At 42.7% G+C, this 26,758-nt stretch overlaps 1 protein-coding gene and 1 pseudogene across 1 annotated transcript; one reads left to right on the top strand and one right to left on the bottom strand.

The window, feature by feature from the left end:
- LOC113019578 (protein NLRC3-like) overlaps positions 1-26,758 on the top strand; it is a 576,297-nt pseudogene that overhangs the window by 245,483 nt on the left and 304,056 nt on the right.
- On the bottom strand, positions 1-26,758 carry LOC113019596 (NLR family CARD domain-containing protein 3-like). The gene is made up of 8 exons (XM_026163368.1): positions 26,617-26,758; positions 24,293-26,084; positions 10,716-10,889; positions 10,388-10,561; positions 10,002-10,175; positions 4,835-5,008; positions 1,206-1,252; positions 1-1,030 (listed from the first exon to the last, which is right to left on the bottom strand). The coding sequence occupies exons 1-8, from the start codon at positions 26,693-26,695 to the stop codon at positions 486-488; spliced, it is 3,159 nt and encodes a 1,052-aa protein (XP_026019153.1). The 5' UTR covers positions 26,696-26,758; the 3' UTR covers positions 1-485.

Below are 26,758 nucleotides of genomic sequence, written 5' to 3' on the forward strand. Positions count from 1 at the left end.
CCTGTTCAACCAATTACATTTATTTCACTTTGATCTGCCACAAACAGCAGCGATTTCCACGTCCCCTTTATCAGGCTGTGGGACAGTAAGTTTTAATGTCTCAATGGAGTTTAAAGTTTCACAGCTCCAATGTGCAGCCGTCACCTTAGAAATAAACAGCAGCAGTGAGAGCGCACTGGGCCCTTTACTACGAAGACACAGTTTGCTGTCCATAACAGTCTCAATGTTTTTCAGACATTAAATGTTGCTTTATAAACTATTGAGCCAATACATTCATCTTATATGGCTGAAGCATTTTCAACTTATTAGTTTGCAAAAATGATTGCTAAAGTTTACAAGGAATCATTTAACAGTTTAAAACATAAACTGATTGAATTTATGACTCTGAAAATGAGTTTGAGCGAAAGAGACAGACATGTACAGACTGAATTAGCTCTTCAAGAGTCAGAGTGTTCTCTAACAGGAGTTCACTCTTTACACTCAACTTAGCACAGACTCACTGAGGAACTAGAACAGATCGAAAATCCAGGATAAAGCATTTCAGTGATTGTGGTTTTGAAGGTGTGAAGGTGGATCAGAGTGTCAGAGGAGACTCTGTAGAAGGACAGAGTGCCAGCAAGACAGTCCACATACACTGCTGCTCTGTTAGAGACAGAGGAGGAGGAGGAGGAGGAGGAGGAGGAGGAGATGGGTGTTTCTCTCTTATTGTGACAGACAGAATGAGGACCATCATTAGAGCAGCGTAGTCTCCAGGATTGATCATTCTGTCCAAACCTACAGTCATAAGTGTCTCCTTTTCCCTCGATTCCTTTGTAACTCACTGATATATCAACCCTTCCTCTCCACTTGACCTCCCAGTAACAGCGACCAGTCAGACCATTTCTACACAGCAGCTGAGGATGAACATCAAATCTTTCTGGATGATCAGGATATGACTGAACCCCCTCCACATATGTCACCTTCCTGTTGTTGTCAGACAGTTGCAGGTTTGTGCTCACTGTGTTTGTGTCGATTGTGAGTTGACAGGAATCTGATAGAGAGAACAAACACAATCCAGCTGCAGTTATTGATCCATCATCTGTTCATTGATTGACACTTTGATGATGACTCCTGACATCAGAGATATGAATTAGTGATGTAACAGTTTGAAGATGATTGAATGTGTGCTGCATTATTTTCATGAACCACATTAAAAACACACTTACACTTCCTCAGACCTGGTGTCAACCATCGGACTCCAGCAGGCTCCAACCTGAAAGGAGGAGGGCGTCAGACAAGCACAGTCTCTTTCAGCATGCACACATGGACATTACATGGCTCGCATCCACATACTGTTAGACACTGATAAAGGAACTAGAGATGGACCGATCCGATATCACGTATCGGTATCGGTCCGATACTGACGTAAATTACTGGATCGGTTATAAATAAATATAAATAAATAAAAAATGTAATCCGATCCATTAAATATCATGAAAACACCTCACAAAACTTGCAACACAGTGTAACTCGGCTCATAACCGTAGCACGTCGGAGCAGTATGCGTCTAGCTTTTAATAAATAATTATCTGAATCTTACACCCATTTTACATCTGATTTAAAATGTATAGAAGTCCATTACTGTGTATAGTAACTGTTAAGTCTAATATACCCTAGTAAGCTATAGTACTTTTTCCTTTGGGAAAGTACCATCTGTGAATTCTGCAATTCTGTTGAAGAAAGATGTTGAATCTATTTAATTATTGTGGAAAAATAATTTATTTCTGTGTATTTTTTTTCACATTGCATCAAATTAAAGTTGATTACGTCGATTAAGAATCATGAGGTGGGGGGTGGTTCCCTATTTTTTCTTTTGCTGGGAGTTTGCAACCCCATTAGTTATGTTGCTTAATATTTCTGCTAAGTACTCTTTAAAATACCAGAATATGGAGGATGGTGCAGGTTTAAGTTTATTAGATTGATCAGTGTTGCTGAACTATGAAATATTTTGTGCACAGTGCATTTTTTTACATACAGGTTTAATAGAATAGCTTTATTGTTGTTGTTTATTTAAACTTAAGTATGAACTTATACAAAATGCAGCAAGATATAAAAAAAAACAGTATTTATTAAAAAACACACTATATCGGATTCATATCGGTATCAGCAGATATCCAAATTCATGATATAGGTATCGGTATCATAACAAAGTGGTATCGTGCCATCTCTAAAAGGAACAGTCCGACATTTTCTCTACATAGAACCCCAAAACAATGTGTGAGACAGTAAAATGTTCGCCTATCAATTTTTGCTCCCATTGAAAAGCTTCTCATTTTTGTACTTGGATTTTAATATTTTCAAATGTAGTTTCAATTCAAAATATTTTAAGAAGTATGATACATTTCTAGGCATTTATACTTCACATAAGTATGAACCAAATCTGAAACAACAATTTATTATGAAATTTAATGATTTGTTGTATACTAAAGTAATGGAATTCATCTTCAAAGAAAAATCCATGTTACTCAAGTGTGTTGAACAAGTTTGTTCAAAAATTGTTTTATTTAATCACGTTTTTACAGTTCAGGAGATTAGATCATATTTGAGATATTTGAGGGTGGGTTACATGTGAGCTCATCTGTTTGAACATGAATAATATTACAAAAATTCAAAAAATTTCAGCTGTTCTTAAATTTGTGGTCAGAAGCTTACATGCATTTATTATAAGCATGAATTTCGTGGTAATTTGGAGCTTTCGAAGGTTACTTGAAAAGTTATCCCCACTGTCAGCGTCAACCCACATATTTTAGCCTGAGTCTCACCAGGCTAAGACAGCTCAAATAAAAAATAAGGCAGTGACATCATTTTAGAGAAACAGGGCCTCATTTATCTTTGGTTATGCAATATGCTGAAGAACAATCCCTACATAGCAAGCAGGTCTGGCCCAGATCTGGTATCAAGCCGGCACTGCTGACTGACTTCTGGCACGGTAAGTGGTATGTCATCCAGATATGGGCCAGGGCTGGCATAGATGGCACTGTCTATGTGATGGCATATGTTTTGGGTTATGTTGCCCAGGCTCATAGAAAAGATGTCTGGCCAGATGTGGCATTAAGCTGTCACTTCTGACTGACTGACTGACTAGTGTCATGGCAGACTGTATGGCAGCCAGATGTGGGCCAGATCTGTTTATGCGATGGCATGCCATATCTGTCCCGATTGTGGTTTTGGTTGATGTGGCATTCAGTTCAAAGAAAGTGTTTGATTGCATGAATGTGGCATGTTGTATAGAGCATTTTGAGTAATCCGGGAAAGTAGAGGAGCGCTATATAAGAATCAGTCCATTCACTGTCTGAACAGAGTTTCCTTTGCCAGAGTTAATCCACACATGGGCCAGCACAGGACCACCAGTGTGTCTGCAACTGGCCTTGTGCTGGCTCATGTGTGGGCCACCTCTGGAAAACCAGATCTGGGCCACCAAAGGGCCGTCATTCTTTGCGGTGTGTGGGCCATACCAATTTTGCTATGTGGGATATGTTTGTCAGCCACAGGGCCACCATGACAATACATTGTGATTTTTAGTTAAGTTGGAGTTGAGACTGGAGAGTGTCAGAGTGCAGCTGGAAAGCTGCATGCTTGGGTGCCAAGCCAGAAAACAATGAAGAGGCTGCCAGTAGTGTGTGTCATGGCAATCAAAGTGGAAAATAAACATGGACAGTGTTTCCACTTGATGACGTGGCTGCTGCATATTACATGGTGGCAATGAACAATAATCAGGCTGTGGTGCAGCAGAAGCACCTGGCAAAACGTCAGGCGCATGTGATTGGCAGTAGCAGAAGTGGCAGGTCGGGGCTACAGCATCACCATCCCCCATCCACTGTCGGTGTCGCTGCACAGGATAGGGGAGGGAGATGACTCCCAGGTCTTCCTGGAGACCTTTAAGGCCACTGCTGAGGTGTGTCAGCGGCAGAGTGGGCACCACAACTGTTGCCACTGCTGTCAGGGAAGCCCCAGATGGCGGCCCTGAATCTGCCACCGTGTCTGCTACTGAGCTCTAAGTAAGATCTTCTAGGCCGGAAGCTGCATGATGCAGCGGTGAGGTGGCAAGAGCCCGGGGAGTCAGAGAATGAGGCCCGCATGAATGTGTCTTTAGTACATTTTTATGCAGAGATTAATTTGATATGAATCAGGGTGAGACAGAGAAAAATAATTTAGCAGTGCATTGTTAAACATAAAGCAATCTATCCAAATGGTGAAAAAAATATGAGCAAAAGACATTTATTATTGTTCCTGGAAAAGTTCTCCTCGGAAATTGCTACATATTTATCTCTTCATTGTTCAACTAGACTACAGTTTATGCTGTGAACAAAGAAAAACTGTTCCTACATGTGTGATTGTTCATGTTACATCTGCATGAAACAAACAGAAAGTGAATGAAGAATGTAGGAAATCCCAAAAAGTTGATTCTGTACATCTGAACGTAGTGTTGTTAGTGGGAGAAAATGTTTGTCACTCATTCAAGTAACTTCTTCAGTAACTACAGGTTTCCCCAAACTTATAAACAGTACATTTGCACAATAACTGAAACTAGCACCATTGAATGAACAATGGGCTATAAGGTCAGTTCCATTATCATTATTATGCAAATTATCATGACTATTGATCAACAACCATTGATCAGTAATCAATGGCCATGAGTACCATTCCCAGAGAGTTGGGGAATGGCTGCAATCACAGCTTTCTAAGATGGTGAAAGATGTACTCTTAGGTCCCCTCCTCAATTCAGAGAAGGGCTTTCCCTTTGCACTTGAAATGTATGCAGCTCTTCCTTCTCAAACAGACATTCTCTCCATACCTAAGAGTGTCCAGTCTCCAGCGTGGATCCTTAAGTCCAGCCAACAGCAGCTTCATTCCTGAGGCTCCTGGATGATTGTAGCTCAGGTCTAACTCTCTCAGATGGGAAGGGTTGGAGCTCAGAGCTGAGGCCAGAGAAGTACAGCCTTCCTCTGTGATCAGACAGCCTGACAGACTGCAGACACACAAAACAACAATCCATCTGTAACCAATGACTTTCTGTTTGTTAGAAACAATAACATCTAACCATCTGTTTGATTTAATTTAACTGTACTTACAACTAAAAAGAAAAACGAATTAGGCAGCGCAAGTTAACTTACTGTACAATATAACTTGCTATGAAATATCAGCAAGAAAGCCCCATCAATAAGACCATCAGTGTGAGGAGCACTTTGTAGCATTGGGGATCAAGACTAGCCATTTAACATGGCTGTTTGGGTGGGAGGTGGGCACAGGGGGATGTGTACGAAGAGAAAAGAACAAAAGACAAACTGTGGACAGAGAGGACAAAAGTTAAGGATATGCATATAAAAAGCATTACGAGTAAAAACAGAAAAAATGCTCAGAGTATCATAGCAAATCTATGAATAGCCCGAGCCTATAAGGAGAATAATGGATAAGCTAGCTGCTTCTCATAATACAAAATATAAATGAATCAGTCTTTAATTTCTGAGATCTGTTTGACTTCAGCACTCAACGTCCCACCATAACCCATGGAGAAAATTAGGCACCTGAACATGAAGCGGATGAAGGTGGAATATTGTGAGGATTGATAAAGATGATGATGAAGATGTGAATCCAGGAGGAGTGGGTGGATGGTAGCATCACCATGCAGGATCAGTGTGAGAATATATCATCATCCACAAAGCAGCACCCTCCATGGAGAAGGAGACTGTAGACTAAGACTAATAACAGACGAGGAAAACACCAGCTACTGGTAGACCGTGCAATCAAACGAGACTGCAAGACCAGGCTGACCAAACTGTGAACTACATGATTTGATTACAAGAAGGCCTATGACTCAATGCTTCATACCTGGATCCTATAATGCCTAGACCTATACAAGACCAACAGGACCTAAGAGCCTTCATCATGAACTCAATGGGAATGTGGCAGACAACAATCCGTCCCTGCTGCTGTTCTACATAGGCCTGAACCCCCTCAGTAAGATCATTGACAAGACTGGCTACGGATACTGACTACAGAATGGAGCAGTTGTCTGCCAAGAGTGGATGAGACATCAATTCACTGATCCATATTAAAAAGGATATACAGAAATTACATTGGAATGTCGTTCGGACTGGAGAAATGTAGTCCGATGATAACAAAGAGACGGAAGGTAGTCAGAACTGAGGGGATTTAACTACCAGAAGGCAAAATTGCAGATAAAGAGGACAGTTGCAAGTACCTGGGGATCCCACAGGCAAATGGGAACTATGAAGAGGCTGCTACCAACAATTACCTGCAGAGAGTAAGGCAAGTCCTGAGGAGTCAGGTGAACGTTAAGAACAATATACGGGCTATCAACACCTACGCATGATCAGGTACCCTGCTAGGATAATAAGGTAGCCAAAGGAAACAATAGAAACAACTGCATGCATGGAGGATTTCACCTCAAATCCACACCCTGAGGCTGTACGCTAAGCAGAAGGAAAGAGGTTGGGGATTGGTGAGTGTCAGTATTACCATCCAGGATGAGACAATGACCATTCACGAATACATCAGGAAGATTATCCCAGCTGAATGCTCAGTGAATACCTCAGGCATCAGAAACTAGACTTGTAGTCAAGACCGCCTAATCCGAGACCAAGACAAGACCAAGACCAGAGGGTATCGAGACCAAGACCGAGACCAAGACCAGAGGGTATCGAGACCAAGACCGAGACCAAGACCAGAGGGTATCGAGACCAAGACCAAGACCAAGACCAAGTTGAGACGAGACCAAGACCGAGACAAAAAAAGTCTTTAAACTGCAGCCAGATGCTATTCTATATACATATGCAGGACACCTTAAACTAGTTTTTTAATTAAGCAGCAAGGCAGAAGAAAGTCGGGCCTGTATCGAGACACGAGGACTAAACCCCAATTCAACCAGACCCAGAACTGATCCGGAATTAAAACAGGACTACAACAGTAACCAAGACAGAACCAGAATCAGAACTAGATGATAGTAGCACTAAAAATCATCATAGACCTGCACTACACTTATTTTTTAATTCTACCAAAGTACAATATTTAGATTGAGAAAAGATTATATAATTATTTAGCCTTGTTGTGCAAACAAGCCTGCATAACTTAATAAATATAGAATTTGAAAAGGAACAAATGGTATCTAAAAAGAAACACTAGGTACATGTTCTGATGAGTTTTGGCAAACAACCATTTGACTAACATGTGTGTCTCACCTGCTGTTGTTCATCTCTGTTCTGTCGTCATTCTCTCTCTCCCTCTCTGTTCCCCTCTCTCTCCCTCTTTGTGCTGACAATCAAGCCAAACACCAACATCATCAAATATACAGTTGAAACCAGTTATTTACAAACTCTTCAGATAAAAACACTTTTTAATTGTAACATCAAATCAGACTAAATGTTAATTTTTTTAGATTGCTAAATATAAAAAAACACATTTGTTAACTTTAAGAGTAAAGAGAGAAACCATCTGTATTTCTTAATTGCAAATGGCACCAAATTGTATTCAAAATTGAGCCACACTTATGGAGCTCCACAGTTCTTTTCCTGGTGTTTTGGTTGCCATCTCTTGATTTTCCCATGTCACAGAAACAGGCTCTGTGTTTTGCCTTATATGCATCCACAGGTGTGCCACCAGTTTACTCACATGGACTCTACGAACCAATCAGAAGCTTCTTCAGCTCAGAATCGAATCGTCTGGAGTTTCTTATTAATTAACAATAAACTTAGTGTACATGTGCTCCTAAATTTGATCAAAGTGATTAAAATAGACAGCTCCCTCTTTTTATTCTGACATTTAACTAATTCAAAAGATATTTCAACATTTATTTATCTAAAACAAAAGTTTACTCTAAATTGATGTTTAACAGTAAAAAAAAGTTTATGTTTTCTCCATAAAGTGTATGTAAATATCTGGTTTCAGCTGTGAATATACTGCTGTGTATTGAAATTCCTCTTGTTTTGCATAGATATACTGAACAACATCCAAAGCATAATATATAAAATAACATCTACCTGAGTTTTTTCTTTGAAAGAAGCTCCTTATGTCCATTGTTGTGTACATCAGTACACAATTGAAACCGATTTAGAGAGTTTGTTTAGCCGTGGAGGGTAACAACTGAAAATATGAAATGTAAGCTAAGACTCTAAAAAATCAGCATTGCTGTTCGGCTTTTTATTTATCCATTTGTTGATTCACTCGAAGAGCAAGTAACGCAACCAAGTGATCAGTTTGATATCAATCTTTTGTGATACACCGTCATATTTACATTATTAGTTCAGTACGAATGATTTTCTTTGATACCTGGTCAAACTTAAGCTCTCCTCTGTCTGCAGCAAACTCGCAGGTAGCAGCTTCTCCCCCCTCGCTCACATGGGTGCTGTGCTCAGTCGCCTAGTGCCTGAGCTCGGATCATACCAAAATTAGGGGGAATTTATGACGGTGCGCTCTGTGCTTCGTGTGTTGTTTTTGTTTTATACAGTTGTCAGTCAGGCATCTAACTAAAAAATTACACTCCAAAAGATCCCATGCTTCTGAAAAAAATGACCCGGGCTTAAGCCCAGTAAGCCAGCCACCCCCCGCTCCGCTGATGGTTGACTCCAAATCTCCCAAACACTATGTCGATTTGAGAACGCAGGACCGAAACAGCGAGACCAAGACCGAGACCAAGACAAAAGTCCGTCGAGACCAAGACGAGACCAAGACCACGTAAAAGTGGTCTCGAGACCAGTCTTGGTCTCGAGACCGGTCTCGAGACATCCAACTCTATCAGAAACTCAAGAAAGAGGAGGAAGAGGAAGAACCATCATGGAACTACAGGCGCCTGTATGATATGGTATTTACCATGGGCAGATAGAGGAACTGACAGACATCCAGAAATCCTAACAGTGGCTAGATAAAGCTGGACTGAAAGACAGCACAGAGGCACTAATCATGGCAGCACAGGAACAAGCTCTGAGTACAAGATCCATAGAGGCTGGGGTCTGTCACACTAGGCAAGATCCCAGGTGCAGGCTGTGTAAAGATGCCCCTGAGACAAGGGTCCAAGATTCTAGCAGGCCAGTAGTAATCGGAGCACTAGGAAGTGGAGATACCAGCAACAAAATTGGAGATATCTGTCGAGAAGAACACAGTCCAAGGAACAGCTAAGATACTGTGTAGAACCCGCAAGCTCCCAGGCCTCTGGTAGAGGACTGGGCTTGAAGGATAGGGTTAGGGGTTAGGGTTAGGGTTAGGGTATTTTGTGGGAGTTCTGTTCTCCCTGACCCAGTGTTTCCCATAGGCAGTGTTTTCAGGCCTAGCATGTTTTCAGTTTTCAATAAGTTTGTAGTTTTCAGTTTCTCTCTTTGTAGTTTATGTTTTAAATCGCCTGCTGTGGCTGCATGGGAGTGGTGAAGCAGCGGGTTCAGGGGACAGTGCCAGGGAAAGCTGGCTGGCACAGCGGATATCCATCACAGTAAACATGTCTTCCCTATTCCAGTTGCTGCTGTTCCAGAGGAAGAAGAGTGTGTGGTACTGGGCTGAGATGACAGTTGAAAAGTTGAACACTGAAAATCTCTGAACAAAACATTGACTTGCATTGCAACACTGTGTGCATTTGGGTCCCTCTATCACACCTTCTTCCAGCCAAATAAATGAGTCACTTTTAGTTTTACTAAAACTAGGTCCTTATTTCATTTACACTCCACATAGTCTCAATAATATAAAGAAACATGGACAGTAACCAACACTTAAACATATCATTCCAACATTTTCTTAGGAACTTGGTATGTTATGGAAGCAAAACTGCACTAAATTTCAAAAAGAGCAGAAGAAATTATGAAAAAGTTCCACCATGAAAAAATATAAGACAGTAATTTAGAAGGTAATAATCCATCCAAAGGCAAAGCTGACGATCCATCTTCTATAAAGATGATCTATTGATTCAGTTATAAACATAATGTGTTCAATGATCTTTGATGGAAAATTTTTAAACTGACCTGAGAATTTCCAGTTTACAGTTTAGACTTTCCAGTCCAACAAATAAATGCTTCACTCCCGAATCCTGCAGGTCAGAGTTACTCAGGTCCAACTCTCTCAGGCTAGAGGATTGGGAGCTGATAACCAAGGAAAGAGCTTCAGAGCTTCTCTCTGAGAAGGTGCATTGACTTAGTCTGAAAAAAATAATATGACCATTAAAAGAAATGCCCTTGTTAAATTGTAACAAGGGTGCGGTGAGGAACTATTAGATTAAGCGATATTCTTTTTTTCAGAATTCTTTAATGCCCTACTTTGATAAAACAACATATAGATGGGCTTGACATTTATTGGCTAGATATTTGATTTGTTAATTAAACAAACAAATATAATTTGACCTCAACCTGACCTCAGCGTATTCAGTTTACAATTTAGACTTTGCAGTCCAGTAGATAGAAGTTGCAGTCCTGAATCATGCAGGTGGTTGATACTCAGGTCCAGCTCTTTCAGACTTGAAGATTGAGAGCTGAGAACTGAAGACAAAGATTCACAGCATTTCTTGGGGAGGTTACACACACTCAGTCTGGAAATTAAAAAAAAAACATGAAAAATCAATAATTAGCAATGATTAATCCAAAATTTTAAATAATTTTTATTGCCTTTTGTTTAACAGGTTGTCTTGAAATTTTATAAATAATGAAAAATAATAAGAAACTACAACAAGCACTTGATCTGACCTGAGAATTTCGAGTTTAGAGTGTCGACTATCCACTGCAGCAGACAGCTTTATTACTCCTGAATCTTTCAGGCTGTTGGTACTCAGGTCCATCTCTCTCAGGCTAGATGACTGGGAGCTGAGAACTGACAACAAATCTTCACAGACTCTACCTGAGAGGTTACAGCTGCTCAATCTAAAAGCAAACAAACAAAAATAAATAAACTTAAAAATTGTGTCTGGAAAAAATAAAAACATTATAAAATAACACAATTATACCAACATAAAAACATTATAAAATAACACAATTATACCAACATATCTAAAAGGAAAACAGGGAAGATTTTAATATCTGTGTATATTCAGGCCAAAATAAGTCCTATTTTTCCCGTCTTGGACCATTTCTCTCATTTAATTCTCTATATGAAGCAAGCAACTTGAGCTTCTTTCCTTTTAATGTCACTAGCCTTGCCAGACTAGACTGGCCAGTTTCAGGACATCTGCTGAAGGGCAGCACTCGGTCCTTAAGAACAGCACCCCTTTAGCTTCTACTTCTGAAAACAAACTTTGATCATGATTGAAAATAAAGTCGTCTCATGCTGATGCATAAATTACAGAACCCGGTTCTGGAATATGATAGTGGAAATCCACACCATCAAAAATTACAGCAAGATACATCTTTGTTTTCACATTATTACACTCATTACTAGGGCTGGGCAATATCATACCGTTCACGGTAATACCGGTATAACGATGGGCAACGATAAGAAAATGAAATATCGCGATAGAATATGGGTAAAACACGCATGCGCAGTGCCTTTGTTTTCATACACACATGGCAGATGCTGTGATGCCGCTGCAGTTTTGGTGGTGGTGATGTGTACGGCTGGCAGTGGGAGAGCTGCAGCCGTTGAATTTACTGTTACAGAAACGATTATTTTAAGAATAAATGATGCTACGAAGCATGAAAATGCCATTGGGTCTGGCGTGGTGGCGATCTTTTTTTTTTTTTTTTTTTGAAAAATCCTAAGTGCACGCAAACCAGTAAAATAAATTAAAACACATACTGTTGATAAACTATAATACAAAAATTACAATTAAAATTCTCAACAACAAAAACTGGTAAAAATATAATTAATATGTAAACAAATTCACAGGAGCGGCAAGTCCAGCGACGTGGCTGTTTCGTCTTTGCCGAAAACGAGCAGAACTCAAAGTAAATAATCAATCTCACTAGGCTAGTATCAATCCAATACCGATGCCGACTTGGTATCGGTACTATCGATATTTGGATCGATCCGCCCACCACTACCGTATTGTGTGTATATAAGTTTTGTGGATATTATACATGGTTATGTAGAGGATATAGCCATTTTCCACTAGAAATGCCTTTTTGTTAAACTGTCAGCAAGAAATTTACATTTGCACTGTTAAATTTTTATATAACTTTAATGCACATAATAAACAGCTGCTTGTTTAAGTGAAAATACATTGATTTTTTTTTTTGCACTAATAAAGTTGTGGAGTTGTAAAGTATTTGTCTAGTGTCAATTATATCGTCAGTTATATCATTATCACAAATTTTCAAATGTATATCATAATAAATATTTTTGGTCATATCGCCCTGCTCTACTCATTACCTATTTAACATAATATATAATGCTGGATTACAAACATTAATGATATAAAAGAGCCCCCCAGTTAAAAGGTGCATTTGAAGAAGATGATCTGAAGTCAAAGGAGCTTGCAAAGAAAAGCGTCTGGACTTCTTTAAGTTACTTGAAGACGTTTCACCTCTCACCCGAGAAGCTTCTTCAGTTCTAAGGTCAAATGGTGGAGAGTCCCAGATATAAACCTAGTGGGAGTAACCCCCCACAGAGGGACAAAAGGACCCCCTGATGATCCTCTAATCGCCTGAGCCAAGGTGTGAAACTGGGTGTGGAGTTTCGGGTGAGTTCATTGTGAAACCTGGCCCCACCTTATCATGCGAATTCCTGAGATCAGATGGTCCAGGATGTGAGTGGGCGTTAAGGCGTCTGGGAAGGGATCTCAAAACTGGATTATAGATGGCAGAGAGTTGGTGTCGTAAACACCCGCCTCTGTTCAAAGATGGTCGCTCACAGTGGACATAGATGGCTTCTTTCACTCCTCTTTCAAACCATCTGTGGGGGGGGTTACTCCCACTAGGTTTATATCTGGGACTGTCCATCATTTGACCTTAGAACTGAAGAAGCTTCTCGGATGAGAGGTGAAACGTCTTCAAGTAACTTAAAGAAGTCCAGACACTTTTCTTTGCAAGCTCCTTTGACTACGATGACCTGGATGACTGAGAACCTTCACAGACAAGATGATCTGAAATGCCAAATTAATTTAACAATGATTGCTGTCAGAAAACACCAAAGGAAAAGCAAGAAGCAAAATGTATTTCTGTGTGAAAGATTGTTACAGTAGCCTTCCAGAACCACTGAATCCAGTTATAATAATACATTACTTCTGAGAAGAAACAATTTCAGTTGAGTTTTTTCTCCATACTCGATGGTTTTTCTGATGGCTTATTTTTTTCTCTACAATTACAGGAGCCACGTCATAAATGTAAAAATCAGATCTCTGCACTGAAGATGAGATATAAGGTATGAGCTTGGATTACCAACATAAGAAGATGTACTAACATTCTTCTGGCTAAAATAGAATGCTTTAGAAAGGAAGAACAAGACTCCAGGAATTAAGACAAGATTGTGAGTGAACAACTTAAGACAACTAAACCTCCTAAAGATGTCTGAAGAACCGTACCTAATATCCCAAGAATATTCTTTCGCTAAAGATTCAGACTGGACCGTAGCCTGGGTCAACTGCTTCTTGTCCCCACACATCCAAATGTTTTATGTGCAGAAGCAAATTGCAACTCCAACAGCAAAGCTACAGCGTACTTCGTAGCTCCACACACCTGTCAACACCAGGTAGGAGGGACAAGCTCATCTTCGCGCACCTGCCTTTAAACACCATCAGTGTTGGGGAGTAACGGAATACATGTACTGCCGTTACGTATTTAAAATACAAAATATGAATAACTGTATTCCATTACAGGTGGTAAGTTGGTATTCAGAATACAGTTACTTTGCTGAAATAAAGGGATTACACTGTGGTATTTTCCTGTTTCATATGTTCAGCTATGCCCTCTCTATTTTTGGTTTCCACGCCCCAAAGAAAACACGCATTAAGAGGCTCTAATAGCTATGTCTCAATCTCATGGCCCATGTCACTTCTACTTGCGGCCTGCATAATGACGTGAAGAAATATTTAAAAAAATTATTCACAAAAATGATTTAATATGAAGACAATAGGCAGAGTGTTACAGGCATAGCCCTAAAGAATGTAGCTTCATGGGCAGTGTAGTTCATGCTGCAGGGAGAATGGACTGCCATACCCGTTATGTGTCTGTGAGCGCGAGGAGGGAGAAAAAGGAAAAGTATGAGCTGTCACCGAGCAGAAACGGGAGCTGGAAGCATGCAAATATAATAATAACCACTAAAGCCAAAAAGAGTGCCTGACGAGCCCAGTAAGCTATTAAGACCCAGCTGTACACTTTTTTCGTGTTTTCCTCCGAAACAATAAGTTCCATTGGAATGCCTCTCTCTTTCTCTCGCTAGCAATTTGGCCCAGACAACAAAGTAAAGCTAGTTTTCGGCTATGAGCCCGACACGGAACCCAACGTATTTGCCAGAGGGGGGGGGATTGCACTGGGCTGTCAGGTTTTCCTTCATCCCCCATTCGCTACGCAGCATCAAGATTTTCTAGTACCAAACTTCCGGCACCGAGATGTCTGCCTCTTTCTGTATCCCTGATTTGCAATGAAGCAGCAAGCGTCCTGTCAATGAGTGGCCAGTTTCACTGCATTTATCATCACAACAGCAGCAGCAAACCTTCTGGCATTGAGGTGCCAGGTTCTTCTGTAGTAACATTCAGATGTGTAGTGATTTTGGTGAAATTCGGGGGGTGAATGTAGCATATGTGTTAAATACTTCTGAATTTCACCAAAACATCCTGCCTATGTCTGTGTGTGTTGTGTGGTTATGTGCTGCGTGATAACGTAGGCACATGCATGTGTGCCCCGGTCACGGCTCCTTTCAGCATTGCCATTGTCACGTTGCTTTGAGCTAACAAAAGTTCCCTAAGGCCTCAAGCTGCAATTTGAATATACCCGAACTGCTGCGTTTTGGTCACTTGTTAACAGACTCATTTGGTGTAATTTTGGTAGGAGGCTGAGTTCACTAATACAAGTTTTTAATAAGTTTTAGACCAAGGATGCAGCTGTAGTACTTGCATGCTAAGTTAGCCTGATCACTAGCAGGAGCTGAAAGGAATCGCTGCCGTATTTTGTTAACGGCATGCACTGTGTTCTGTCAGGAGAGGTGTCCTAGCAGGCGCGTGACACACAGATCACAGACCTGAATTTCTATGTGTTGCAGGTATCGAGATGGTTTTTTGTTCCGGGAATGTGGTTTTTCATTGATTGTGTTTGTGGTACAGTGTTGTATTGCCTGTTGAATGGCGTTTATTAATATGATTATATTTGAGTTTAATGTTTGAATTATAAGCACCAAAATGTTGGGTCCTGGTTTTTGGGTTATATTTGCTTGTCTGATTGATGTATTGTTTTGTGTATTTTTTCCTTCAAGTGGTTTTTGGCTATTCAACAGTGATATATTTATTATTTTGTGCTTTTGTTGTTTTTTTGAGAGCTTAAGTTAATATTTTAAAACAATTTATTGCATTTGGTTTATTATATTATTGTGGAATTGATTAGGCTGCAGGAAACAGTTCCTTTCACCATGGCTGGAGGAGAGGTACCCTAGCAGGTGTGTGACACACATACTCCACAGACCTGTATTTCTATGTGTTGCAGATGTTGCAGTATAGAACCCAAGGATCCAGTGTTGTCTCCTACCTCTTATTTACATGCCAGAACACAATCCATCGACAGGTGTAATACACAAACAGGTTACATCCAGTGTTGGAAAGGTTACTTTTAAAATGTATTACAGAATACATGCCCCAAAATGTATTCTGTAACGTATTCCGTTATGTTACTCAATGACAGTAACGTATTCTGAATACTTTGGATTACTTAATATATTATCATGCTGTTTACAACTACGTGAATGTAATTTTGCTGTGATTTATTACTGTTACTGAAGGTCTGCAGCTCCGAACCGTAGTAAAGGGACCTCTGGCTAATACGGTGGGTTCCGTGTCGGGCTGGTAGCCAAAAAATAGCTTTACTTTGTTGTGTGGGTCAACTTTGCTTGCGAGAGACAGAGAGAGGCGTTGAAAGGCTGCTCCAACGGAACTTATTGTTTCGGAGGAAAACACGAACACAGTGTACAGTCGAGTCTTAATAGTTTACTTACAACTGGGCTCGTCAGGCACTCTTCTTGGCTGCTGTAGTTATTATTATACACTCAACAAAAATATAAACGCAACACCTTTGTTACTGCTCCCATTCCCCATGGGATGGACGTAGAGACCTAAAATTCATTCCAGATACACAATATAACCATCCCTCCCAAACAGTGGTCACAAATCAGTCCAAATGTGCGGTAGTGGGCACATCTGCTATATTGAGATAATCCATCCCACCTCACAGGTGTGCCACATCAGGATGCTGATCTGACATCATGAGTAGTGCACAGGTGTACCTCAGACTGCCCACAACAAAAGGCCACCCTGGAATGTGCAGTTTTTTGCGCTATTGGGGGTTTGGGGACCCAGAACCGGTCAGTATCTGATGTGACCACCATTTGCCTCATGCAGTGCAACACATCGTCTCATGGAATCTATCAGATTGTCAATTGTGGCCTGTGGAATGTTGGTCCACTCCACTTCAATGGCTGTGCGAGGTTGTTGGATATTTGTGGGAACTGGTACACGCTGTCGTATACGCCGGTCAAGCACATCCCGAACATGCTCAATGGGTGACATGTCCGGTGAGTATGCTGGCCATGCAAGAACTGGGACATTCTCAGCTGCCATCTGCCCTGAACAATGTGAACCATGATTCATCCGTGAAGCGCACACCTCTCCAACGTGCCAGACGCCATCGAATGTGAGCATTTGCCCACACAAGTCTGTTACGGCGACGAGCTGGAGTCAGGTCAAGACCCCGATGAGGACGACGGGCATGCAGTTGAGCGTCCCTGAGACGGTTTCTGACAGTTTGTGCAGAAATTGTTTGGTTGTGCAAACCAATTGTTCCAGCAGCTGTCTGGGTGGCTGGTCTCAGACGATCTTGGAGGTGAGCCTGCTGGATGTGGAGGTCCTGGGCTGGTGTGGTTACACGAGGTCTGCGGTTGTGAGGCCGGTTGGATGTGCTGCCATATTCTCTGAAACGCCTATGGAGACGGCTTATGGTTGAGAAATGAACATTCAATGCACGGGCGACAGATCTGGTTGACATTCCTGCTGTCAGCATGCCAATTGCACGCTCCCTCATTGCTTGTGGCATCTGTGGCATTTTGCTGTGAGACAAAACTGCACATTCCAGGGTGGCCTTTTGTTGTGGGCAGTCTGAGGTACACCTGTGCACTACTCATGATGTCAGATCAGCATCCTGATGTGGCACACCTGTGAGGTGGGATGGATTATCTCAATATAGCAGATGTGCCCACTACCACACATTTGGACTGATTTGTGACCACTGTTTGGGAGGGATGGTTATATTGTGTATCTGGAATGAATTTTAGGTCTCTACGTCCATCCCATGGGGAATGGGAGCAGTAACAAAGGTGTTGCGTTTATATTTTTGTTGAGTGTATTTACATGCTTCCAGCTCCCGTTTTTGCTCGGTGACAACTCGTACTTTTCCTTTTTCTCCCTCCCTCGCTCACAGACACATAACGGGTATGGCAGTCCATTTTCCCTGCAGCACGGACTACACTGCCTATGAAGCTACATTCTTTAGAGCTATGCATGTAGCATTCTGCCTTTTAGCTTAGCACAACAACAACAAAAAAGCGCTCTCTCACCCAGGAAACACACAGAGAGAGAGAGAGAGAGAGAGAGAGAGAGAGAGAGAGAGCGTCACCCTGTAACCATGGCAACCGTAACGCTGCCGCCTGGAACAACAGAACATAGCTGTCAAACAAAACCCAAACAGTCCTGACCCGCGACAAAATGAAACAGGGAAGTACCGCCGTGTAATCCATTTATTTCAACAAAGTAACTGTATTCTAAATGTCACCTTTTTAAACGGTAACTGTAACAATCATAGCAGCAAACTTTTCTATGAATGAGTCGCCAGTTTCCCTTTCCTGTATCCCCCATTGGCAAAATGCAGCAGCATGCTTTTGGAACCAGGATGCCAGTTTCTCTTCCTCTATCTGTCCTATGCAAATACAGCTGCAAGCTTTGGCACCGGGATGCCAGCTTCTTCCAAAGCTGCTTACCATCACTTCTGTTCATTTCAGAAATCGGCACGATAGTTATCGCTACCTTACCCAAAGTAAATTGTCGCCAAAGTGCTTGTTTATAGGTGGTTATACGATTGTTGGGTTTTTCCTCTAGATATTATCGTAGTGTCTTAAAGCATCTGTCACTGAAAACTGAATTACATCAAAGGTCTTTAACCTTCATAATGCAGAGTTTTTACTGCCCTAGGGAATGCCTTCTTTGGGGATCTGCCAGGACCGGGAGCAGCCACCAGTCTCCTTCGAGGCTTTCCCCAAGCCGCAGCTCAATTCTGTCTGAGCTTTACCAACTAAAACGCTATCAAAACCTAAAATGAGGATGCTGGCCCAGCTAGTGAATGATTGGACATCTGTATAGCTGAGCGCCAATGGTGTGTGTCTTACAAATGGCTGGGCATTAATCTGTTCAGACCAGCGTCTACCACCCCCAGACTCGTGGGGCAGCTTAAAAAAAAACTTTAAAGTTGATTGTCAAAGGAGTTTGCAAAGAAAAGTTGATTAAAATTGATTGTAAGTTTGATTTGTAAGTTCATTCATGAGGATGAACGCAATTTGAATCACTGGTTGGACCCTTTGTTTTTTGCAGGACATGAGGTGCCGCAGGCCTCCACTGCATTTTCTCCCTTTGAGATTCTGTTTGGTAGAAAAGTGCAGTGCAAATTCTGGACCTGAGAGTCAAGATATACAGTTTGAGAAGGTTGTCACGAGAGAATTTACTTACTCAGCCATCTGACCTCAGGAAATCACATGATAGGGTGGGGCCAGGTTTCACAGTGAGCTCACCCGAAACCCTGGCTGATTAGGTCCCACACCCACTTTCACAAATTGGCTCATGTGATTAGGTAGAGGATCATCAGGGGGTCCTTTGTCCCCCTTTGGGGGAAAACTCCCAGTGGGTTTAAATCTGGGACTCCCCACCAATTGACCCTTATAACTGAGGAAGCTTCTTGGATGAGAGGTGAAAAGTCTTCAAGCAACTCAAAGAAGTCCAGACACTTTTCTTTGCAAGCTCCTTAGTCTACGATGACCTGGATGACTGAGAACCTTCACAGACACAGGTCTATACAGTTCAGTGTTGATTTCAGCAATGTAAATGATGTGTCATAGTTTAAAACCTACCCAAAGTGGATCTGTACTTTGATAACAACTGCATATACAAATGTCTCAGAAATCCTAATACTTTCTGCTGCTGTGACACATTAAAGGTATGATACACCTGACTGAGTATATCAGTGGGTCTGTCGTATACCACAACAGACCCACTGACATTTCCATGCTTTGCACCATGCTTTATTTACACAAGCTATTTACACACAAGGATGCTTGCTTGGATGACTTCTCGGCTGCAGCTCTCTTCCTGCCAGCCACACGTACACAACAACAAGAACGCAATCAAAGGGAGGAACAGCTTTTTATGCCACCGAGATGTTGGGGGCAGGGATAGCTCAGTAGGTAGAGTGGTGGCCCCATGATCGGAAGGTCGGGGGTTCGATTCCCCTGAACAGCTACCCTGAGGTACCCCTGAGCAAGGTACCGTCCCTACACACTGCTCCCCGGGCGCCCAATGGCTGCCCACTGCTTCACTGAGTGAATGGGTTAAATGCAGAGAGCAATTTTCCCCACGGGGACCAATAAAGTACACTTTCTTTCTTCTTGTACATGCTGCGCAGGTGCATCCATAACACCTGCAGTGGCATCACAGATGACGTCCCGCCACAGTGCTGCGGTTTATATCCATTATATACAGGCTAGGCTGCGCCTGTATCACCTACGACAACTGAGGAAGTTCAGGGTCTCTCCAAAGATCCTCAGGATTTTCTATACAGGCGCTGTGGAAAGCATCCTCACACAGAACATGACATCGTGGTTCGGGAACAGCTGTGTAAAGGACCAAAAAGCTCTCCAGAGAGTGATCCGTACAGCAGAACGCTGCTGCAGGATTGCTCCCCCCCCCCCCCCCCGCTTCAGGACACCTACACCAGGAGATGCCGGACTAGAGCAGCGCAGATACTGAAGGACCCGTCCCATCCTGGCAACAAACTGTTCCAACTTCTGCAATCTGGTAGAAGGTTCCGCATCTTCCGGGCAAGGACAGAGAGACTCAAGAGGAGCTTCTATCCCCAAGCCATCCGGGCCCTAAACACACACACCCGCCCTCTCACATCATCTATAACTGACTGAGACAGGACTCTCTTCCAGACACTCTAAACCAAGGCACAATGTACATTTCAAATTCCTTTAATTTTAAATATGTTTATATTGTCTATCCTGTAAAATAGTCAGATGTCTATTCATTTTAATGTAAAGAATTCACCTGCTTGCTGCTACTACTGCACACTCACCCAATGTATATACTAATATATATATATATATACAGTGGGGCAAAAAAGTATTTAGTCAGCCACCGATTGTGCAAGTTCCCCCACTTAAAATGATGACAGAGGTCAGTAATTTGCACCAGAGGTACACTTCAACTGTGAGAGACAGAATGTGAAAAAAAAATCCATGAATTCACATGGTAGGATTTGTAAAGAATTTATTCATAAATTAGGGTGGAAAATAAGTATTTGGTCACCTCAAACAAGGAAAATCTCTGGCTCTCACAGACCTGTAACGTCTTCTGTAAGACGCTTTTCTGTCCCCCACTCGTTACCTGTATGAATGGCACCTGTTTGAACTCATCATCTGTATAAAAGACACCTGTCCACAGCCTCAAACAGTCAGACTCCAAACTCCGCCATGGCCAAGACCAAAGAGCTTTCGAAGGACACCAGGAAAAGTATTGTAGACCTGCACCAGACTGGGAAGAGTGAATCTACAATAGGCAAGCAGCTTGGTGTGAAAAAATCAACTGTGGGAGCAATCATCAGAAAATGGAAGACATACAAGACCACTGATAATCTCCCTCGATCTGGGGCTCCACGCAAGATCTCATCCCGTGGGGTCAAAATGATCATGAGAACGGTGAGCAAAGATCCCAGAACCACACGGGGGGACCTGGTGAATGACCTGCAGAGAGCTGGGACCAAAGTAACAAAGGTCACCATCAGTAACACACTACAACGGCAGGGAATCAAATCCCGCAGTGCCAGACGTGTTCCGCTGCTGAAGCCAGTGCATGTCCAGGCCCGTCTGAAGTTTGCCAGAGAGCACATGGATGATACAGCAGAGGATTGGGAGAATGTCATGTGGTCAGATGAAACCAAAGTAGAACTTTTTGGTATAAACTCAACTCGTCGTGTTTGGAGGAAGAAGAATACTGAGTTGCATCCCAAGAGCACTATACCTACTGTGAAGCATGGGGGTGGAAACATCATGCTATGGGGCTGTTTTTCTGCCAAGGGGACAGGACGACTGATCCGTGTTAAGGACAGAATGAATGGGGCCATGTATCGTGAGATTTTGAGCCAAAACCTCCTTCCATCAGTGAGAACTTTGAAGATGAAACGAGGCTGGGTCTTCCAACATGACAATGATCCAAAACACACCGCCCGGGCAACAAAGGAGTGGCTCCGTAAGAAGCATTTGAAAGTCCTGGAGTGGCCTAGCCAGTCTCCAGACCTCAACCCCATAGAAAATCTGTGGCGGGAGTTGAAAGTCCGTGTTGCTCAGCGACAGCCCCAAAACATCACTGCTCTCGAGAAGATCTGCATGGAGGAATGGGCCAAAATACCAGCTACTGTGTGTGCAAACCTGGTAAAGACCTATAGTAAACGTTTGACCTCTGTTATTGCCAACAAAGGTTATATTACAAAGTATTGAGTTGTATTTTTGTTATTGACCAAATCTTATTTTCCACCCTGATTTACGAATAAATTCTTTACAAATCCTACCATGTGGATTCATGGATTTTTTTTTTCACATTCTGTCTCTCACAGTTGAAGTGTACCTCTGGTGCAAATTACTGACCTCTGTCATCATTTTAAGTGGGGGAACTTGCACAATCGGTGGCTGACTAAATACTTTTTTGCCCCACTGCACTGTATATACATATATATATATATATATACATATATATATACATATATATATATATATATATATATATATAGCAGCTACTGGTAGACAGAACAATCAGCCGAGACTGCAAGACCAGACTGACCAACCTGTGCACTGCCTGGATTGATTACAAGAAGGCCTATGACTCAATGCCCCACAGCTGGATACTGGAATGCCTAGAATTGTACAAGATCAATGGGACCCTAAGAGCCTTCATCAGGAACTCAATGGGGATGTGGCGTACAACACTAGAGGCCAACTCCAAGCCCATAGCACAAGTTACCATCAAGTGCGGGATCTACCAAGGAGATGCTCTGTCCCCACTGCTGTTCTGCATAGGCCTGAACCCCCTCAGTGAGATCATTAACAAGACTGGCTACGGATACCGACTACGGAACGGAGCAGTTGTCAGCCACCTCCTGTACATGGATGACATCAAGCTGTATGCCAAGAGTGAACGAGACATCGATTCACTGATCCATACTACCAGGCTATACAGCAATGACATTGGAATGTCGTTCGGACTGGAGAAGTGTAGTCGGATGGTAACAAAGAGAGGGAAGGTAGTCAGAACTGAGGGGATTGAACTACCAGAAGGCAACATTGCAGACATAGAGGACAGTTACAAGTACCTGGGGATCCCGCAGGCAAATGGGAACCATGAAGAGGCCGCTAGAAAGGCTGCAACCACCAAGTACCTGCAGAGGGTCAGGCAAGTCCTGAGGAGTCAGCTGAATGGTAAGAACAAGATCCGGGCCATCAACACATACGCCCTGCCCGTGATCAGGTACCCTGCTGGGGTAATAGGCTGGCCAAAGGAGGAGATAGAAGCCACTGACATAAAGACAAGAAAGCTCCTGACCATGCATGGAGGGTTTCACCCCAAGTCCAGCACCCTGAGGCTGTACGCTAAGCGGAAGGAAGGGGGCCGGGGACTGGTGAGTGTCAGCACCACAGTCCAGGATGAGACAAGGAACATCCAAGAATACATTGGGAAGATGGCCCCAACTGACCGAGTGCTCAGTGAATGCCTCAGGCAGCAGAAACCCAAGAAAGAGGAGGGAGACGAGGAACAATCATGGAAGGACAGGCCCCTGCACGGTATGTACCACCGGCAGATAGAGGAGGTGGCTGATATCCAGAAATCCTACCAGTGGCTGGACAAAGCTGGACTGAAAGACAGCACAGAGGCACTAATCATGGCAGCACAAGAACAAGCTCTGAGTACAAGATCCATAGAGGCTGGGGTCTATCACACCAGGCAAGACCCCAGGTGCAGGCTGTGTAAAGATGCCCCAGAGACAATCCAGCACATAACAGCAGGGTGCAAGATGCTAGCAGGCAAGGCATACATGGAACGCCATAACCAAGTGGCCGGCATAGTGTACAGGAACATCTGTGCCGAGTATAACCTAGAAGTCCCGAGGTCAAAATGGGAGATGCCCCCAAGGGTGGTGGAGAATGACCGAGCTAAGATCCTGTGGGACTTCCAGATACAGACGGACAAAATGGTGGTGGCTAACCAACCGGACATAGTGGTGGTAGACAAACAGAAGAAGACGGCCGTAGTGATCGATGTAGCGGTTCCGAATGACAGCAATATCAGGAAGAAGGAACACGAGAAGCTGGAGAAATACCAAGGGCTCAGAGAAGAGCTCGAGAGGATGTGGAGGGTGAAGGTAACGGTGGTCCCCGTGGTAATCGGAGCACTAGGTGCGGTGACTCCCAAGCTAGGCGAGTGGCTCCAGCAGATCCCGGGAATAACATCGGAGATCTCTGTCCAGAAGAGCGCAGTCCTGGGAACAGCTAAGATACTGCGCAGGACCCTCAAGCTCCCAGGCCTCTGGTAGAGGACCCGAGCTTGAAGGATAAACTGCCCGCAGGGGCGTGCTGGGTGTTTTTTTTTTTTTATATATATATATAGTGTTCAGTGTTCTTCCTCTACCCCCCCCCCCCCCCCCCCCACACACACACACACACATTTTTGCACATGTCGAGGAGCGTGTCAGGCTACATTTCACTGTGTGTTATATAACTATGCATGTGCCAAATAAAGAACCTTGAACATATTTTTTAAAGGGGGCCGAAATCATTACAATGTTTATGTAAAAATAGAAATGAGTACAAACGTACTCACAGAGCTTTGTTGGAGGCTTTGGCCACTGGCAGCAGCCTCAGAAGAGCCTCCTCTGAAGCAGAGTATTTCTTCAGGTCAAACACATTCAGATCTTTTTCTGATGACAGTAAGATGAAGACCAGAGCTGACCACTGAGCAGGAGACAGTTTATCTGTGGAGAGACTTCCTGATCTCAGGGATTGTTGGATCTCCTCCACTAGAGAATGATCATTCAGTTCATTCAGACAGTGGAACAGATTGATGCTTTTCTCTACAGACAGATTCTCAGTGATTTTCTCCTTGATGTACAGTGCAGTGTCCTGATTAGTCTGTAAGCTACTTCCTTTCTGTTTCAGCAGGCCTCGTAGCAGAGTCTGATTGGGCTGCAGTGAAAATCCCAGGAGGAAGCGGAGCAACAAGTCCAGGTGTCCATTAGGACTCTGTAAGGCCTCATTAACAGCACTCTGGTAGAAGTGTTTCTCTGCAGATTCTGTTATTTGAGACTTGAAGATTATTTGTCGTTCTTCCAGCAGATTGAGTCCAGACTTGATGAAGGTCAGATGGACATGAAGAGCAGCTAGAAACTCCTGAACACTCAGATGGATGAAGCAGAACACCTTGTTCTGGTACAGTCCTCTCTCCTCTTTAAAGATCTGTGTGAACACTCCTGAGTACACTGAGGCTGCTCTGATATCGATGCCACACTCTGACAGGTCTGATTCATAGAAGATCAGGTTTCCTTTCTGCAGCTGATCAAAAGCCAGTTTTCCCAGAGACTCAATCATCTTCCTGCTCTCTGGACTCCAGTGTGGATCTGTCTCAGCTCCTCCGTCATACTTGACCTTATTCACTTTGGCCTGAACCACGAGGAAGTGGATGTACATCTCAGTCAGGGTCTTGGGCAGCTGTCCTCCCGCTCTGGTTTTCAGCACATCCTCCAAAACTGTAGCAGTGATCCAGGAGAAGACTGGGATGTGGCACATGATGTGGAGGCTTCGTGATGTCTTGATGTGGGAGATGATCCTGCTGGCCTGATCCTCATCTTTGAATCTCTTCTTGAAGTACTGCTCCTTCTGTGGGTCAGTGAACCCTCTGACCTCTGTCACTCTGTGAACATACTTAGGGGGGATCTGATTGGCTGCTGCAGGTCGTGTGGTTACCCAGATATGAGCAGAGGGAAGCAGTTTCCCCCTGATCAGGTTTGTGAGAAGTACATTAACTGCAGTGGGCACTGTAACATCAGTCACACTCTCAGTGTTGTGGAAGTCCAGGGGAGGGCGACACTCATCCAGACCATCAAAGATGAACACAACCTGGAAGTCTTCAAAGCTGCAGATTCCTGCTTTTTTGGTTTCAGTAAAGAAGTGATGAACAAGTCCCACCAAGCTGAACTTTTCCTCTTTCAGCACATTCAGCTCTCTGAAAGTGAATGGAAATATGAACTGGATGTCCTGGTTGGCTTTGTCTTCAGCCCAGTCCAGGGTGTATTTCTGTGTTAAGACTGTTTTCCCAATGCCAGCCACTCCCTTTGTCAGCACTGTTCTGATTAGTTCCTGTTTTTCAAGTGAGTCTTTAAAGATGTCCTCTTGTCTGATTGTTGTTTCTGGTTTGTCTGGTGTCCTGTTTGCTGTTTCAATCTGTCTGACCTCATGTTCATTATTGACCTCTGCAGTCCCTCCCTCTGTGATGTAGAGCTCTGTGTAGATCTGATTCAGGAGGGTTGGGTTTCCTGCTTTAGCGATCCCCTCAAACACACACTGGAACTTCTTCTTCAGGTTGGACTTAAGTTTAGGCTGACAATTCTGAAGACTATCTGAATAAAAAAAACATTAAAAAAGGAAAAAAACATATCCAGTCAAACCTGGTCTGGGGGTGCTATGTGAAGAACTTTGCCTGCTGCTTATTATATTCATTATATTTTTTTATGCTCATTCTACCCAAAATTCATCAAAAAGGGCTCCGGGATTTCCTAAATGTAATTCCTGAAAACATTAAACCCACAAAATAATGAATTACTTTACAGCTTTTCGTATGTACCCAATCCTAACATACTTTACTTATGATATGTTCATTTTTTTTAAAGCAATCAGTTTCCATGGTTTTACCAAGTGAAGAAGACTGGCGTTTATTTAAATGCTGCTCACATTTGATCTTCTAAGTAGTTTCATAGGTTTATAATAATCATCAAAATACCTCCATGTCCTCTGGAAAATATTTTGCAGCCTTTCAACAAATCCAAACATATGTTATAGAATTAGGTTTCTTACAATTAATTCTGAGGTTTCACACTTTTATACCTCAACAAGCTGAAAGGTGACCATTCATTTAGAGATAAATGAACTTACCTTGCAGAGCAGATGGATCAGAGTATAAATGCAGTTGAAAGAAGAGAGAAGGATCTATGGTCTGAAGGTGTCTGATCATTATCTTGCATGCTTTGTCTCCTTTTTTCCTCACTGTGTCAATAAAGCAACGTGCCTTATCAGC

This window comes from Astatotilapia calliptera, chromosome 3 (genome assembly GCF_900246225.1).
Source record: "Astatotilapia calliptera chromosome 3, fAstCal1.2, whole genome shotgun sequence".
In the NCBI taxonomy this organism is placed as follows: Eukaryota; Metazoa; Chordata; class Actinopteri; order Cichliformes; family Cichlidae; genus Astatotilapia; species Astatotilapia calliptera.